This window comes from Oryzias melastigma, linkage group LG13 (genome assembly GCF_002922805.2).
Source record: "Oryzias melastigma strain HK-1 linkage group LG13, ASM292280v2, whole genome shotgun sequence".
Classification (NCBI taxonomy): domain Eukaryota; kingdom Metazoa; phylum Chordata; class Actinopteri; order Beloniformes; family Adrianichthyidae; genus Oryzias; species Oryzias melastigma.
The window spans coordinates 19,800,773-19,815,551 of NC_050524.1; the positions used below are offsets into that span (position 1 = coordinate 19,800,773).

Genomic DNA, 14,779 nt, shown 5'->3' on the forward strand with positions numbered 1-14,779 from the left:
GCATCCAAAACCTTTGTGAGTTTTTGAGTTTGTGAAATTTTCTCTCAAAGGCGCAAAAAGAAAGAATCATGAAAACGATCCTCTCCTTCCGTCCACCTTGAGAGAATTCATCCCTGTTGCTTCAGTTCCATAACTTCACGTGCAGCTCAGCTGAGGTTTCATTTGAACATCTCTGTTTTACTGTCCTGTCAGCCGGCGTTAATAATGTGCATAAATTATCATCTTTAATTTGCTGAAGTGTAGCCAAGGGTTGTCCAGAAAAAAGAGACGCTGTGAAGACGAAGATTTTTGCCCAAAATGAATCGAGCAGCTACTTTTCATTCTGGCGGCTCGTCTGTTTGGCCGAGCGGGGGTCACATACAGATTCATTCTGCTGGTTAATATGCTTGAAGCTTCCAGAATGACCACAGACCAGCTGCAGCTGACGTGATCTGAACACCGAAGACGCTGCAGCCTGCTTATTCCACACAGCTTCTAACAGACACTTTCAGATCCAGGAGAACACTGCTATTATGAATACACTACAGATTATTTTTTGGTGATTTTTAGATAATAGGACAAAGCAGCATTTGAAGGCTCACATATTTAAATATCCCTTCTCTTTAAAATATATATATATTATTTTGTTTGTGTGACTTTCAGTCATAAAGACAAACAAACGTAGTGCAACTCCAAGATGAAAATAGCTAAATATTCAACTTTGGATTTTCATCTAGCTTAAATTTGAAGGTCAATCCCATGAAACAGTTTTCATGACCTGATATTCCATCCAATAGTACCAAGTTTTTTGATTTTACCTGAAACTAAAACTCTTAGTCTCCAAAAACTTTCTGAATGTGACAGATTTCTCCCTCCTTCCTGTGAGTTATTAGTCATTTTTAAAAAGCTTCAGATCCGTACCTAGTTTTTTGCATTGCTATAAATATAATTTAAGTCAAATTTGCAGATCTTTAGACCAATTCAATACAATTCCATACTATACAAGTATACGCCATTTAATTCAAGAATTAAAGAAATAAGAAAAACGCTGCCGCTTTGACGGTAGACCAGGAGTAAAATAAAAAAAATAATGTTGATCCTCACCTTGATGAAAAATCCTTCAGTTCTTTTCTTGATGGCTCTTTATTAAAATCCAAGTCCATGCTTCCCTTTGAGCAAATGAATATAGCAAAAACAACAAAAGATCCTTCAGTTGAGCTTGACAGGTGACAGGCCCTGACAGGTGAGTCCATCCGCCTGAGAGGAGGAATTTAAGTCCAGCAGGAGGAGTGAGAGTTTTGGTTCCGATGGGAGATAAATGGAAGAATCCAGTTGTTTATTGAAGGTGCAGGAGGGCATTTTTGGGAAGACAGGGGAGTGGGAAGGCTCCTCTGGAAGATCAAAGACATTCTCTGTAATGTCCTGAGGGCAACAAATCTGCTGTTTTTGGAGAACAACAGAGAACACACGCTAAGTGAAAAACTAAAAAAAAAAAGCCTTCCGTGAACCAGTTTCTTCCTCCAGAACCCAACCCTCCGCCTCTCCGGAGATTCCCCCTTTCCCTGCGATGGTAGGATCCTCCATCTGAGTCTGAGAGGAGCAGATCCACAAATCCAGCGGAGCAGAAAAACTACGAGTCCCGCAGACACAGTTCATGTACAGCAAACAGCCACAGTAAATAAAGCAAAATAAAATCTGCTTTTTGGGATATTCCAGAAGGAAAGTTCCAAAACATTTAGATAGAAGAGGGAAGAAAGGTGTGATCCTCCTCACTTTTCCTTCCGGACCATTAAAGGCACTCCGGATTGGCCTTTCGGAAGCACTTTTCCAGCCGTATCCACGTCTATCCTTAAATGCTGTCGACAGAAGTGTCCCGTTCCCCGGAACAACAGAAAGGGCAGGGCAAAGGGCGGATTCGTTTTTTAAAAAAAATGCTGTTTGAGACACTAGTGTTTTTCTTCATCAGCATCTTCTTTTTTTAAGATCCAAATTAAAGTGCATGGATGAGGTAAACTATTTTTTGTCTGTTTTATTATTTTTTTTTTTTTACTTCTTTTTTGTTAATTATTCATTTTCTTAGAAGAAACAGAGTCCGTTTGCTTCCTTTGTCTTTGTTTGGTTCTCTCAGACAGGAACCATTCTGCCTTGCATCTGTTGCATTTGGGACAGCATTCCTTGGACACTGGTCAAGATCTTGTTCTGATGTGCTGCTGAAGAGATGCCTATGCGGGTCATGTCCCTGAAAGATGAAAACAAAGAAAAAAATTGTAAAGTTAAAAATGTCACAAGATCTACAAAATACATTTAACAACATAAGCTCAACATATATTCAAAGGGAAATTTACATTCCCAAAACTGTTTAGATCGGTGATGTTTATGGCTGCAGCTGTGGTTGATTAACAAGTAATTCCTTAAAAATTGTTAATTATTCGGCTTTGTGACCCAGGTGAAGAGGTTTCCTTGGCCAGACTTACTCCTGACTGGTGACTTTGACTTTAAAGACCCACTCCAATGAAAATGGTCTTTTTGTGTTTTTAACATTAACATTTAACAGCAATTTTCTAATAATAAAGAACCTATGTAAAATAATTTACAATTAAAACTGCATTTCAGAGTATTTCTTGATTCAATTTAGGAGCAAATGAAAACTGAATGCTCGGAAATGCTCGGACTAATGATGCAGGAGCTGAAATGGGCGTCCAAAAATCTCCTCTCCCTCTGCACGCACAATGGCTCACTCACACTTAGGTGAGCGTTCAACACTCATACTGTACTGAAATGCAACTCTGGCTCAAAACTACACAACTGGGTTGATCCAATACTGCTGACCATTATTTTTGCGCTGCTAATGTTAGCTTGAGGCTATAAGCTTGCGTTTGAGCCTGCAAAAAGAGCTCCTAGCGACGGAGAAGGGGGCGGGGTTGCTCTGTGGTAGCAGTCCCGCCCACAACCTGGAATTGTATTTTTACTGAGTGACTGCCATTGTGCATAAAATACAATTTAAAAAACACACTTTTTGAGTTTGGCTATAAGCAACATAATAAAAATTGAAAGGTCAGTGGGAACAATTTTATGATTGAACTTTAAGGTGGGGTCACCGCCTCAGCACAGTTTCAATAAAGAAGACCTTCCTTACTTCCAGATACACTGGGTTTTACATCACTCTATGCGCATCCTCTGTTAGGCCTTCACTTCTTCCCAACACTTAAAAAGCCCGTCCTCCATCTCATTCTCCACCTGGAGCGACACTTTGGAATGGCCTCTAACCACCATCAACGTCTAGACTTTGGAGTTTATTCATCTATGGTCTGAGTTCATTGCGAGCATGCAAGACGTCACTGACCCAGAGCCTAACCACCAACGGCCTATTTCATGTGCATTTTCTGTTAAACAAATAAATCTTCACTCACATTCCTAAGACCTCTATTCATTGAAATAACATTTGAGCGCCTACGGTGGGTCTGACTCTTACTGTTCACTGACATTTTGGGACGTTCAGCAGAATCTATATATTAAATATTTGACTTTCATTAAGTTAGAGGTAGAGATGCAGAACCTTAAACCTTTTCAGATAACTCTGAACTGTTATTTGTCAAAGCAATTTAACAAAAATGTAATTAAAGGAAATATTTATGCGACAAATGAATCCACCAAGTGCATTTTTTCTACCATTACCTCTGTAGGTCACCCCGTCCAACTAATGGTTTGGACCTTTTTTTTTTTTTTACCGTAACTAATTGGTTTATTTTAAGCGTTGATTGTACACAATACCACATAATTACACTGATATTTCAAATTCATTACAGAAATAATAAAACATTGATTCAAAAAATAATGTATGTAAATGTGAGAAGGAAATAATCATGTCTAATAATCAAAAATAGAGATTTTTCAGCTGTGCATACAATCACACTTCATTAAATATTGTGTTTATTAACTAAACTAAAATTTGATTTATTCCTTGAAATGGGAATAATTGATTTTATATAATCATACCCCTACTTAGTTACTTCATGTTATATTTTTTACATTTTTTGATGGTTTAATTTCAAGCTGTTGTTCTTTACCCTTTTCGGGCATTTCTACTCACTCTTGTGTCATGTGGACTACAGCTTCTGGACTTGTGTATCCTGCTGCAGTGAAGTTGTCGTTGTATCTCTCCATGCCGATGGCCTGCAGCCAGTCTTCCACCGTGCTCACAGCTGAGGACGCTTCGGGGCTCCCTGGCTCCAACAGAGTAGTGGTGCTGGGCCTGGTTCGAGAACAAAAAGATTGTGTTGTGAAATTCTCGTCTTCAGTTTCACTGTCTCACTCAGGATCTGAAGCTCTTAAGTCCGGCTCATTAACTATAGCAATGGTGTGTGCAGAAACCTGCAAACTGACAGTTAAATGTCCCGTCTGTTAAAGTGTTTTTAATGTCTAATCAAAAAGCAGAACTACGTAACCAGAACCAGCTCATTTCAAATTCCTCAAGACTTTTCTCTTTGTTGGAATCCACGCGACTGTCAGGTTCATTTATGTCTGTATTCCTGTTTTTACCAAACAGAACACTGAGTCTGAGCGGTGAGGCTGTGGATGTGATGAGGGTCTCATTCATGCTGAAAAATTCACCACACATTCACCAGCAGCTCCTGTTGTTCTCATAGAATCTGGTAGTCATGATGTCTACCAACAGTTTATTCATTTTCCCAAAAAAGATGTGAAGATTTGAGAACAGATTTCAGACTCGTTAGTAAGTCGTCGCCATTAATTACATGGAAAAGGTTACAAATGTATTTTTGCTCTTCAGCTGGAGAGAATTTTCCCTTCTGTAAAAGCTGCTTTTACAGGAAGCGGCTCTCCTAATTACTCCACAAGGACTCCCTTCTCTGTCTGGTGCGACATGCTCTCGTGCACACTTGTTAAACTGAAACAGGCTCCCACTGCTCTGCTTTGAGTGTGTAAAGTCTGCAGGTCATTCTTCACACGTTGAGCTGCTGGAGAGTAATGTGCTGGAGATGTAAGGTCGTGTTTGTTTTTAACTGGGCATTACATCGTAACTCTGCTCTGCTCCACGCCACAGCGGCCGTTTTCCTGAGTCTACTCCACCATTAAAGCTAGTTTGCAGAAATCCATTAGGGAGGGTATTAGAGTGGAAAAGAGCCGCACGCCGCTGGTGGATAATGTTTAATGGCGAATGTAAATAGGGAGAATAGAACGTGGTGTGTTGGTGTCGAATGCTAAGTACATAATACATCCTGCTGCACTTTGTAAGTGTGGATGTGATTAATTAACATATTTAAAGGTTGCTTCTATGAACTTTAGCAAACAGCAATGTGGCCATTTAAGGGGTTTTTGTATTATTTTTAGCCAAGTATGCAATAAAGTCAAGTAAAAAAAACTGTTTTGCGATTATTTAGCATAATAAGTTTTTGAAAAAAGTAATCTGCCTTCTCTAGAGGGAAAAAATCTCTCCATTTGTGGTACAAAATAGGTAAATTCAAGGTGATACAATACTTTGTCAAATCCAGACTGATACTGTTCTTAAAGATAAGTATTAGAACCATACATCCTAGGCGGGACCCAATTTGTCAAAGTGTGAAAAAATTTGGAACCATACATGCTAATTCGACTAAAGCATAGTAATATTCATTTTTAAATTGGTCAGTCGATCACTACATTACTTGTAGAATGACCAACCAAACATCCTGCAATATTGTACATATGTACAATGTTATAATAATATGGTTATAATTGTATAATATCTCTGCCGTTGACTGTATATAGAGAACTGGACTGATCAAGTGTGATGTCACCCACAGAAAATGCCTTACTTTGGCTCCTTCAAAATGAAGCCAATTCAGTCATCATTTGTCAGCATGTTGGAGCCAGTCTCCAGTGATTGGTCAGAGTTGCTCAGAGTCCATGTTTCTATGGCAACTACTGTCCCCAATCAGGAGTGAGCTTGTTTGAAGTCCAGACTCCATCGACTGAAAGTGGGCCCTGGATAATGTTTTTAATCAAAAGTTGGATACAACATGCTTTTACTGAAGCATCTGATTGGTCAGTTTATAAGTTGAATAATTTGTGATAATGAAACATATTTAAAAAATTAGGATTAGAAAGAAAATGTTAAAAGGGTATCAGAACAAGAATGTTTATTCTGAGAATAGAAGTTTATGAGATGTTGCCATCTTGGAGCCAGTGAGTACTTCCTGTTTGGAATGCGAGGTGGGAGGAGGTCGCTGAGTCCAGTTCTCTTACACAGTCAATAGTCTCTCACATATTCATCTAAATTTATCAATTTAGCTAAAATGGTTTTCTAATTCCCTTTACATTTGACTTTTCATACTAAGTCTGTGTATTGAAATACATGAATTTGAACATTTAAAGTATGATTTTATAGCATACATAGGTAGATCTTTTGGGGGTGGTCCCATGTTAAAATAGTGTGCACCCCCCCATAACAAACGGTCTGAAGAACACATCCATCCTCCTCTTTTGGGCCGGGCCTCTCACCTGACAGTGGCCTCGCCCCCGGTCCTCTTCAGGGTGCTGGGGTTGCGGATCAGCTTGTCCAACATGTTGACAATCTGTCCAAACTTCGGCCGATCTGCCCGCTCTCGCTGCCAGCAGTCCAGCATGAGCTGGTGGAGGGCGACCGGGCAATCCATGGGCGGAGGCAGCCGATAGCCCTCATCAATGGCCTTGATCACCTAACAGAACCAAGGAACTCTGTGAAACTCTGATTCAAACTGCTTTACTTACACTAAAGTTAATTTGGTTACATTAAATTAACCCCAAAACCTTTCAACACAAATCTTTAATGATTTGTTTTTATGTAGATTTGAAGAGAGGGGGAAGCAGATTGGAGGCGTTTCCTCCCACTTGACTGAATTTAAATGTTAACTGAGTTAAAATGATGAAGCTTTTTTGGAAATAATCTGACAGAACACATATTTTATTCTAATTCAAGTTGTCTGCTGCTTCATTATTGTCGGCATCTTATTAGATTTCTTTGACTTACGTCTTGGTTGCTCATGTCCCAGTATGGCCGCTCGCCATATGACATCACCTCCCACATGACGATGCCGTAGCTCCACACATCGCTGGCGGAGGTGAACTTCCTGTAAGCTATGGCCTCTGGGGCTGTCCATCGAATGGGGATCTTGCCTCCCTGTAATTGAAAGTTGAGCTGATTAATGGAAGCTGACACATAAGGTGACAGGCAGATTGTTGCCGCTCGGCACACGTTAATGCAGGGCGCTGAGCGCTCACCCTGGTGGTGTAAGCAGCCTCCGGGTCGTCCTCCAGCACTCGGGACATGCCGAAGTCAGAAACCTTGCACACGAGATTGCTGTTGACTAAGATATTGCGAGCTGCCAGGTCGCGGTGCACGTAACTCATGTCTGACAGATACTTCATCCCTGAGGCGATGCCGCGCAGGATGCCAACCAGCTGGATGACTGTGAAACGGCCATCATTCTTCTGTGGAAACAAGACCATTTTTACATACTTCAAGTGAAATAAAGGGCTGTGTGCCAGAAACATGCCAATATTAGGGGATTGTGATGTCTTTTTAGCACTGGAAGCCAGGATTCTATGAAAAAGAAATCACACATTCTTATAAAATGGCACATAAACCACTGTATGTTTGACCAGCTGACATCTATGAAGTGAATTTCACGATCATATCTCTTACTTTAGATCTGGTTAAATCTGTGAATGTGTCAGTTAGCGAGCCGTTCAGATTTCCAGGCCACTGTGACGTCACAGATGAAGCAAATCTAATCTATTGAAGGTCCCCTGTTCTTTGTCACAAACAGCTTCAACATGTTTCTCTGATTAATGGTTGGAGATCTTTACAAAACTTTAACAGATTTCAAAGAAAGCCAATGATGTGCGTCTGGAGCTTCTCTAGCTCCTCCTCCTTAACTGTTATGAACAGAAATGCAAAAGCTCTATCCTGTAGTATCCCTGTTGTGTTTTTGCCAACAAAATGCCAAAGTAATTTCATTATCACCAAAAAGCATTCCAATTTGTTAAGCTAAACCATTGACTGTATAAAAGAACTTGACTCCTATACAGGTGTTCCAAAGAGGAAGAACCCGCTGGTTCCAAGAAATCAAAATCCCATAGACTTCAATGGAGAAAAAAACAGCTTTTACTCAGTCATTCTATTAGTCAGAATAACCATTCTTGCTCTGCTAATGCTCATTTTTTCATTTTTTTTTTAGCAGTGCCAGTTATTCAAGATATAAACTGATGTCTAACGTTCAAAAATGTGTTAAATTTTGTGAAGCCTGCTTTAGGCTGCATAAAATTCGAAACATTGACTAAGACCGACTCAGACTAATCACTGCTTACTGTTGTCGTCTGGCTCCAACATGGCGCACATCGCACTCACTCAGTCCTGTTCTCAATGGGCTAAATCCACATTTTGCCAAACACTATAACAAATAGCACCATGTTAGTCCACACACTTGTTTGTATATTTTTCCTTATCAAGTAGGAGGGTCTAAGGGCAGGGATAACCAGTTTAGCTTGGTCGGTTTAATTTAGTTTAGCAACCAGCTATTATTTATATTTTATGACTGACAATTACCAGTATGAAGCCCAATGAGACAAATGTTTTGTGATATTGGGCTATATAAATAAAATTGAATTGAATTGTTGTTGTTTTTACCACTTTTATTGATTCTGTGTCCTACGTCTAGGACAGAGTAGTCCTAAACTTGTTGCAGAAAACTAGGGCTGTGAATGTTAACAGGTTAACATATACGATAAATCAATAAATAATTAACAGTTTACTAAAATGTAATTTTTTTGTTTTAATATCGTGACCGTTTACAGATAAAAAGTGGTCACCAAATACTGTTAGTAAAACAAAAAATAACAATAATCACGATTCATTTTTTTCCAGGTTTGCGATTAATTAGTTACATTTTTTCCATTGATTCCCAGCCCTACAGAAAACCCATGAACTGATTACGTATATCAAGATAAAGATTGTTGTATGTGAACTAACACTTGTGATATCTGTGGTTGACATTGCTGAGATAAGAGATGAGCACAAACAGGCACGTGCACACAGACAGAAACGCATGACTGACCCTCAGAAAAGCATCCAGTGATCCGTTTTCCATGTACTCTGTGATAATCATCACAGGCTTACCTACAGAGAGAGGAGAGAAAAGGAAAGGCAGATGATTATGAAGGTAAACGATGCACATTACACACCGACACAGCAGGCGGGATCTTCAGGGAATAAAGTGCATGTGTGAAAATGCGTTTGCGTGCACAAGAGAGTTCTCATCCATCTCTGTCCCATGGTGATTTAATTAGCGGCGCGCTACGCTGACGTTTCCTGTCTTTCCTGCACATTCAAATGCATCTCTATAATAAGTGCAGAAACACACACAAACTTGTGTTGTTTATGCAAATATCAGTGACACTGACCCCACATTAAAAAGCCTGACGATAGTCACCCACCACGACGCCCCACTCACTGTCCCTTTGGCCTCTTCTCTGTTACATTTTACCGCATCTGTCACTCGGAGAGCTTCTCTGTCTTTTTCCCATATTCCCTCCCTGTCGCTGTCTGCCGCCCCACATCTGAACATTGTCCCTCCCCTTCTGGCCTTTTTCACCCCAGCTTTCTGCCATCCCCTTTCAGTCTCTCCTGGGGAAGTGTCTGAGTCTTTATCTGAGCTGGGGCAGGCGGCAGGGAGGGTGGACGGTCCCTGGTGGGTCCCTGTCGGTCTTTGTCTCCAAGTAAGAGGCAGGATAGTAGCCATGAGCCCAGGACCAAAGAGAGAGTAGGAGAAGAAGACATGAATAGAAGGACAGACGGTTGTTTTTTCTCAAAACGACTGCAAGCTGGTGTCTTAACAGCCATGGTAACAACACGTGCTGGCACAAAGAGGAGCAGCCATGATCTGTGTGTTAGAAATATTTTGATCAAATTTGTGGGGTGATGTTGACCTGTTTTTTTTTGTTCAGTTTGTAAAAATTCTCAGAGCTGGAATCAAAAGTCTATGATGAGAAGTTCCTCTGCTCCACAGGTCTCAGTTAACCCACTGTGTGACTGGCACTCCATTAATTATAGGGGATGGGGGGATGCCCCAAAAAGAGGAAGTGAAGCTAAAGTTGGGGGAGAGCGTGGGGTCCTCTTTGTCAGCCATCTTTGTTCCTTTTGTGAAGCACCTCTGTCCCGGGCAGCTTATGATTGACAGCTTTGCAATCAAGTCTGAGCAGAATCTGACCTGCGACCTTAAACTCTCGCCTTCGCAGCCCCGCCCTCTTCCATGCAGCCCATTTGCATGCTAATTCCTTGTTTACTGAATACGCCCTGCTGCCTTTGGCAATGAACTCTGGGCAACGGCCGCTTCAGCAGGCCCATTATCACCTGCCAACAAAACCATGGAGGGAGGCGAAAACGCCACAGACGGGCCGCAACGCCCAGCAAATCTCAGATTAGATTTACATTTGGATCAGATGGTTTTTAAATTCTCCCTCTGAATAAAAATAAAAGATTTGAGCGAGAAAGCTTTTATGCTGTCAAAATTTTAACAGTTTGATAGAAACATGGAAGTGATGGAGCTACTGGCTGTCTTCAGTCTCTTAATGCACTCAATTTGGAGTTCCTTTGTTATTAATAAGTCTCCACCGGCTCTGTGAGACATGCCAGCAAACTAAAGCCAAACGGAACGTTTCTTTTGACTTGACTGTAATGGAGAACAGACTGTGATTCAAATAATGGATTTTTAATAGATTCTACTGACACTGAAGTGTGAAGGACTCATTTGCCCAGACCTCGTATCAAGCTCTCCAGAGGAGAAGTTGGGTCAGTGGGAGTTATGGGATGCCCTTCGTGCTTTGGCTCAGCGTCCTCTGATGTCAGCTTTTGTCTCTGCTGTATAAGTCATTTTCTTCCCCTGAATGTTCCTTCAACCTCCACTTCATGTCTTCTCTCTCAGCTATCAGTTCCTGAACGCCTCTCCTCTTCTTGTTAGGATCCCATCGTGGACACAGCTTTGTCTCCCATTTTTTTCCTACTCCCTCCAGTCCATCTGTCTGCCTTTTCTCCGTCTTTTTCGTATCGTCGCTGTGAGATGTAGGGGGTCACTCAGAGCGCTGGGAGGTGTGATAGCTGATAAGTAATTCTGCCTGCAGCTCTGCCTGGACTAAGCATGTGCGTCCGTCTATCTGTGAAGTCCGTGTGAACGACAGAGATAGACGGAGTTTCTCACACAAATAGGGGCAAACGTTCGTGTCACGACACATTCGGATTCTTCATTCATCTGAGCAATCTGCCATCAGTGGTGGCGGTGGTGGTGTAGGGCTACAGCCTAACAAATAACAGCAGGGGAAGGTGTAAAAGGGGAAGAGAATCAGGGCCAGAGGCAGAGGTGGAGGTGGTGGGGGGCAGCCAGTGTTCTGTGACCATGCAGAAGCAGATAGAGGAGGGATAGGGTATCACTCCCTAACCCCAAACACATTTACAGCTGACACCATGATTAATGAGTCTGGAGTCGTGCTACAAGGCCCGTTCCTCGACCCATTAGACCCCCCCTCCCAACCTCTAGCCTCACCTCCCCCAGCCCACCAAAGCTGGACCTCCTCCATCTGGACAAACCCCACCTGGGGACGCCCCGAATAGAACGTTGGGGAGCACGCACTTGGACAGATGAGACTCCAGTAAATGTATCCTTCACTCAAGAGCACTATTCGAACTATTTGCTGACTCCATTTTAGGAAAAGATGTTTTTCCTCCCTCTGTTCGCCTTCACTGCATCGTTTTTTTAGATGCATTCTTTTCTGAATTCATCTTTTAAGGAATTGGTGTGTGAATGACTAATGTGTGAGATGATTAGCTCAACCAATCTGAATTATTAACCCTTTGACACTGGAAATGTTGCTGGCAGCACCTACAGAACTTACAGTCTTTGAAACTCTTCGATTGTTTATGTGATCGCTTATTCTGATACAGCGAAAAGCCGCTTTGCAGCACATTACTAACATAAAGGTAGAATCCAAATATTTCCCCTACCCCTTTGGCTTCTCCCTACCCCTTCAAATGAATGGGGCATTTGAAGGGAAAGTGGTTTCCGAAATATCTTCTCTTACGGGTAGAGCTAAGGGACTTTGAGAAGTGCTTTTAATCACGTGGGTGTGCTCTGAAGCACAGAAGTTTAGTTTAAATATAAGTAGTGACTTCCTGTTTTAGCATGACCTTCTTTAAGTTATAAAACCGATGTATTTTTGAGTGCTAGCAGCTCTACACTTACGTAGTTGACTTACAGCTAATAGTGACGTCATCGAGTTGGAGTAACGTCCGAATTCTAGGACAGTATTTTCCCTCTCCGTTTGGAGGGCTAAATGTAGAAATAGGGGAAGAATTGGATTCTGCCAAAGTGTTGCATAACAGCACAAAGCAGCTTTTCTCCACTTCAGAATCCACTGGAATTATGTTAGTTTCGAAAACGGTTGAAGAGTTACTGTAGTCATGGGTTTTAACACTGGAGCTAAAGCTTTAATGAAAATTGTCTTTTTTGTGTTTTTAACATGTCCTTGTAGTGTTTTTTTCCTTATAACAGAGAACCTATATAAAATAATTTACGATTAAAACTGTACTTCTGAGTATTTCTTAATTCAAATCAAGAGCAGATGAAAGTTGGATCATTGAAAACTGCTCAGACTAATGACACAGTGACTGGGATGGGTCTACCTTTCTGCTTCAATTCTGAAGCATCCACTTGCAGACAAATAAAATAATTAGTGCCTTAATTTTGTTCTCATCTGAGCTGGAATCTGGCTCAAAACTGTACAGCTGGATAGCTCTAATATTCCTAATATTGCTATGCTAATATTAGCTTGGGGTTGTGAGAAGCTCTGAACGAGCGTGAGAGAAACAAAGGGTTGATGGGATATTAGTGGAGCTAACTTCCGCACCAACAGTCCTGCCCACAACCTAACATTGCATTTGTAATAAGCTGCATAAAATATTGCTTAAAAAACAAAACAGCCTTTTTTAAATTTAGCTAACAACTGCAGCCATCATTCAAAAATAAATGGGAAGGATTTTACAATAGAAAAAATATGGTTCCAGCTGTTTAATTTGAACATTTAGACCTACATTTGGTGACCACGCCCTCCAGGTGAATGATGTTGGGGTGATCAAACTGCCCCATGATGCTGGCCTCAGACAGGAAATCCCTCCTCTGCTTGTCCGTGTAGCCCGCCTTCAGCGTCTTGATGGCCACGCAGATCTCTCTCTTGCCCGGCATCTTCAGGCGGCCACTGCACACCTCGCCAAACTCCCCTGAGAAGAAATCCACTGCATTAAAAATGCAGAATGATGATCTTTTCTTTAAGCATTACCCAGAACCTCTAGTCCCCACTGCCCTCCTCCTCCCCTAATCCACCGAAGCAGAAAACTAGAGGAAATGGATATTGATTCTTTTGCTCTATTTTGTTGTCATTGGATGACTTTCTGTGGCCACAGGAACAGCAGGGACACATTTGGACTCCAGATGTTAACGTCTTTGAGTGGAAACAATGACGGTGGAGAACGAAAGACAACACGAACAAATTCACTCCGTCATCAAGATAATCCACTTACATGTAAACAGACAAAATCTGGCAACTCACGATTTATTATCAAACCAACGAGTACTGATTTAGTATTTGTGCAAAATTGTAGGTCAAAGCATACCATTTCACTATATTTACAAACTCTAATGATTAATATCTGAAAATATTTTCTTCACACTGCCTGTACAATCTGTTCCCTTACCGATGCCAATGACTTTCTCGATCTTGATGCAGGACGCATCGATCTCCTTGGCAAACTCCCGGACAGCTTGATTAGGATCTTCATAGGTGAAAGGATCAACGTAAATCCTCACTCCTGAAAGAAGCAATGGATGTAAGATGGGAAGAAAAAGGAAAGAACTCTCTATCCCTTAGTGGAATTTTTTCCATCTTGGTCTCAGAACTGTAATGAATAAAAACCTTACGTGTGACGTTGAGAGTATGGTTTCCTTAAAAAAATACAGGAAAAGACATCCTCCCATTTGTTCCTCTGATTTGATCGTTTTCTTGGTAGCCGTATGTGAAAAGTGTGTGTTTGATGTGTGTGACGTGTAATGATTGTGTCTGTCTGGGCTGTGATTGGTGGATTATTTTATCGTTTCAGCAAGACACCAGTTTAACCCCAATATGACCAAACTTTTCCACTTGAGTCTCTTCACTCTAAATATAGTCAGACTTAGGCGTCTGACTGAAAGACAAACGTTTATAAAAGCTGAGATTGGATTGAATTGTTTATTGCTGCAGCCTTTGAACAGGATGTTTGTGACCTGAGGCCTCCGAAATGTTCAGGCATTAAAACTCCAAGACTTTCCAGCAATAATCCTCCCTCTGTTCTTTGTTTCCGTCAGACCCTTCATCCTCTCTGGATCCTCTTTGGTCCTTTCCATACCCCACTTTATTTTCTTACTCCACTGATTTTAATATGACGATCTCCATGGAAGAGGGAGCTCATTTACTTCAAATTCTTGCGGCATGCAAATAACATTGCTGATGACTTGATAATGAGGTGTTTGAAACATGCAGTTAAACATAGGTTGCTTTTGCTTCCTGTTTTAAGGGCCTGGTCTGTGGTTTAAAGTGCGTGCACATGGGGCCGATTGACGGCACTAATGTTTTTCAATCACAGAGTGTGTAGGTGGAGTGTTAACCATGAATTACCTTGATGTAAGTGCTTCTCTTCGTCAGAGTCCTGCTTGGCTTTACTGTATTTACTCCTTCTGGGGAC

General features: G+C 41.3%; 1 protein-coding gene across 2 annotated transcripts in view; it reads right to left on the bottom strand.

Moving 5' to 3' along the window:
* epha4l (eph receptor A4, like) overlaps window positions 1-14,779 on the bottom strand; it is a 60,173-nt gene that overhangs the window by 2,357 nt on the left and 43,037 nt on the right. Inside the window, exons 9-17 of one of the 2 annotated variants that reach the window (XM_024277086.2) lie at window positions 14,713-14,768; window positions 13,757-13,870; window positions 13,097-13,282; window positions 9,072-9,133; window positions 7,237-7,446; window positions 6,986-7,135; window positions 6,478-6,674; window positions 4,070-4,231; window positions 1,084-2,218 (exon numbers count right to left, since the gene is read on the bottom strand). In XM_024277086.2, coding sequence (XP_024132854.1) covers window positions 2,104-2,218; window positions 4,070-4,231; window positions 6,478-6,674; window positions 6,986-7,135; window positions 7,237-7,446; window positions 9,072-9,133; window positions 13,097-13,282; window positions 13,757-13,870; window positions 14,713-14,768 — 1,252 coding nt within the window. In that variant the 3' untranslated portion in view covers window positions 1,084-2,103. Of the gene's footprint in view, window positions 1-1,083; window positions 2,219-4,069; window positions 4,232-6,477; window positions 6,675-6,985; window positions 7,136-7,236; window positions 7,447-9,071; window positions 9,134-13,096; window positions 13,283-13,756; window positions 13,871-14,712; window positions 14,772-14,779 lie in introns of both variants that reach the window. The other variant, XM_024277085.2, reaches the window with a different exon arrangement.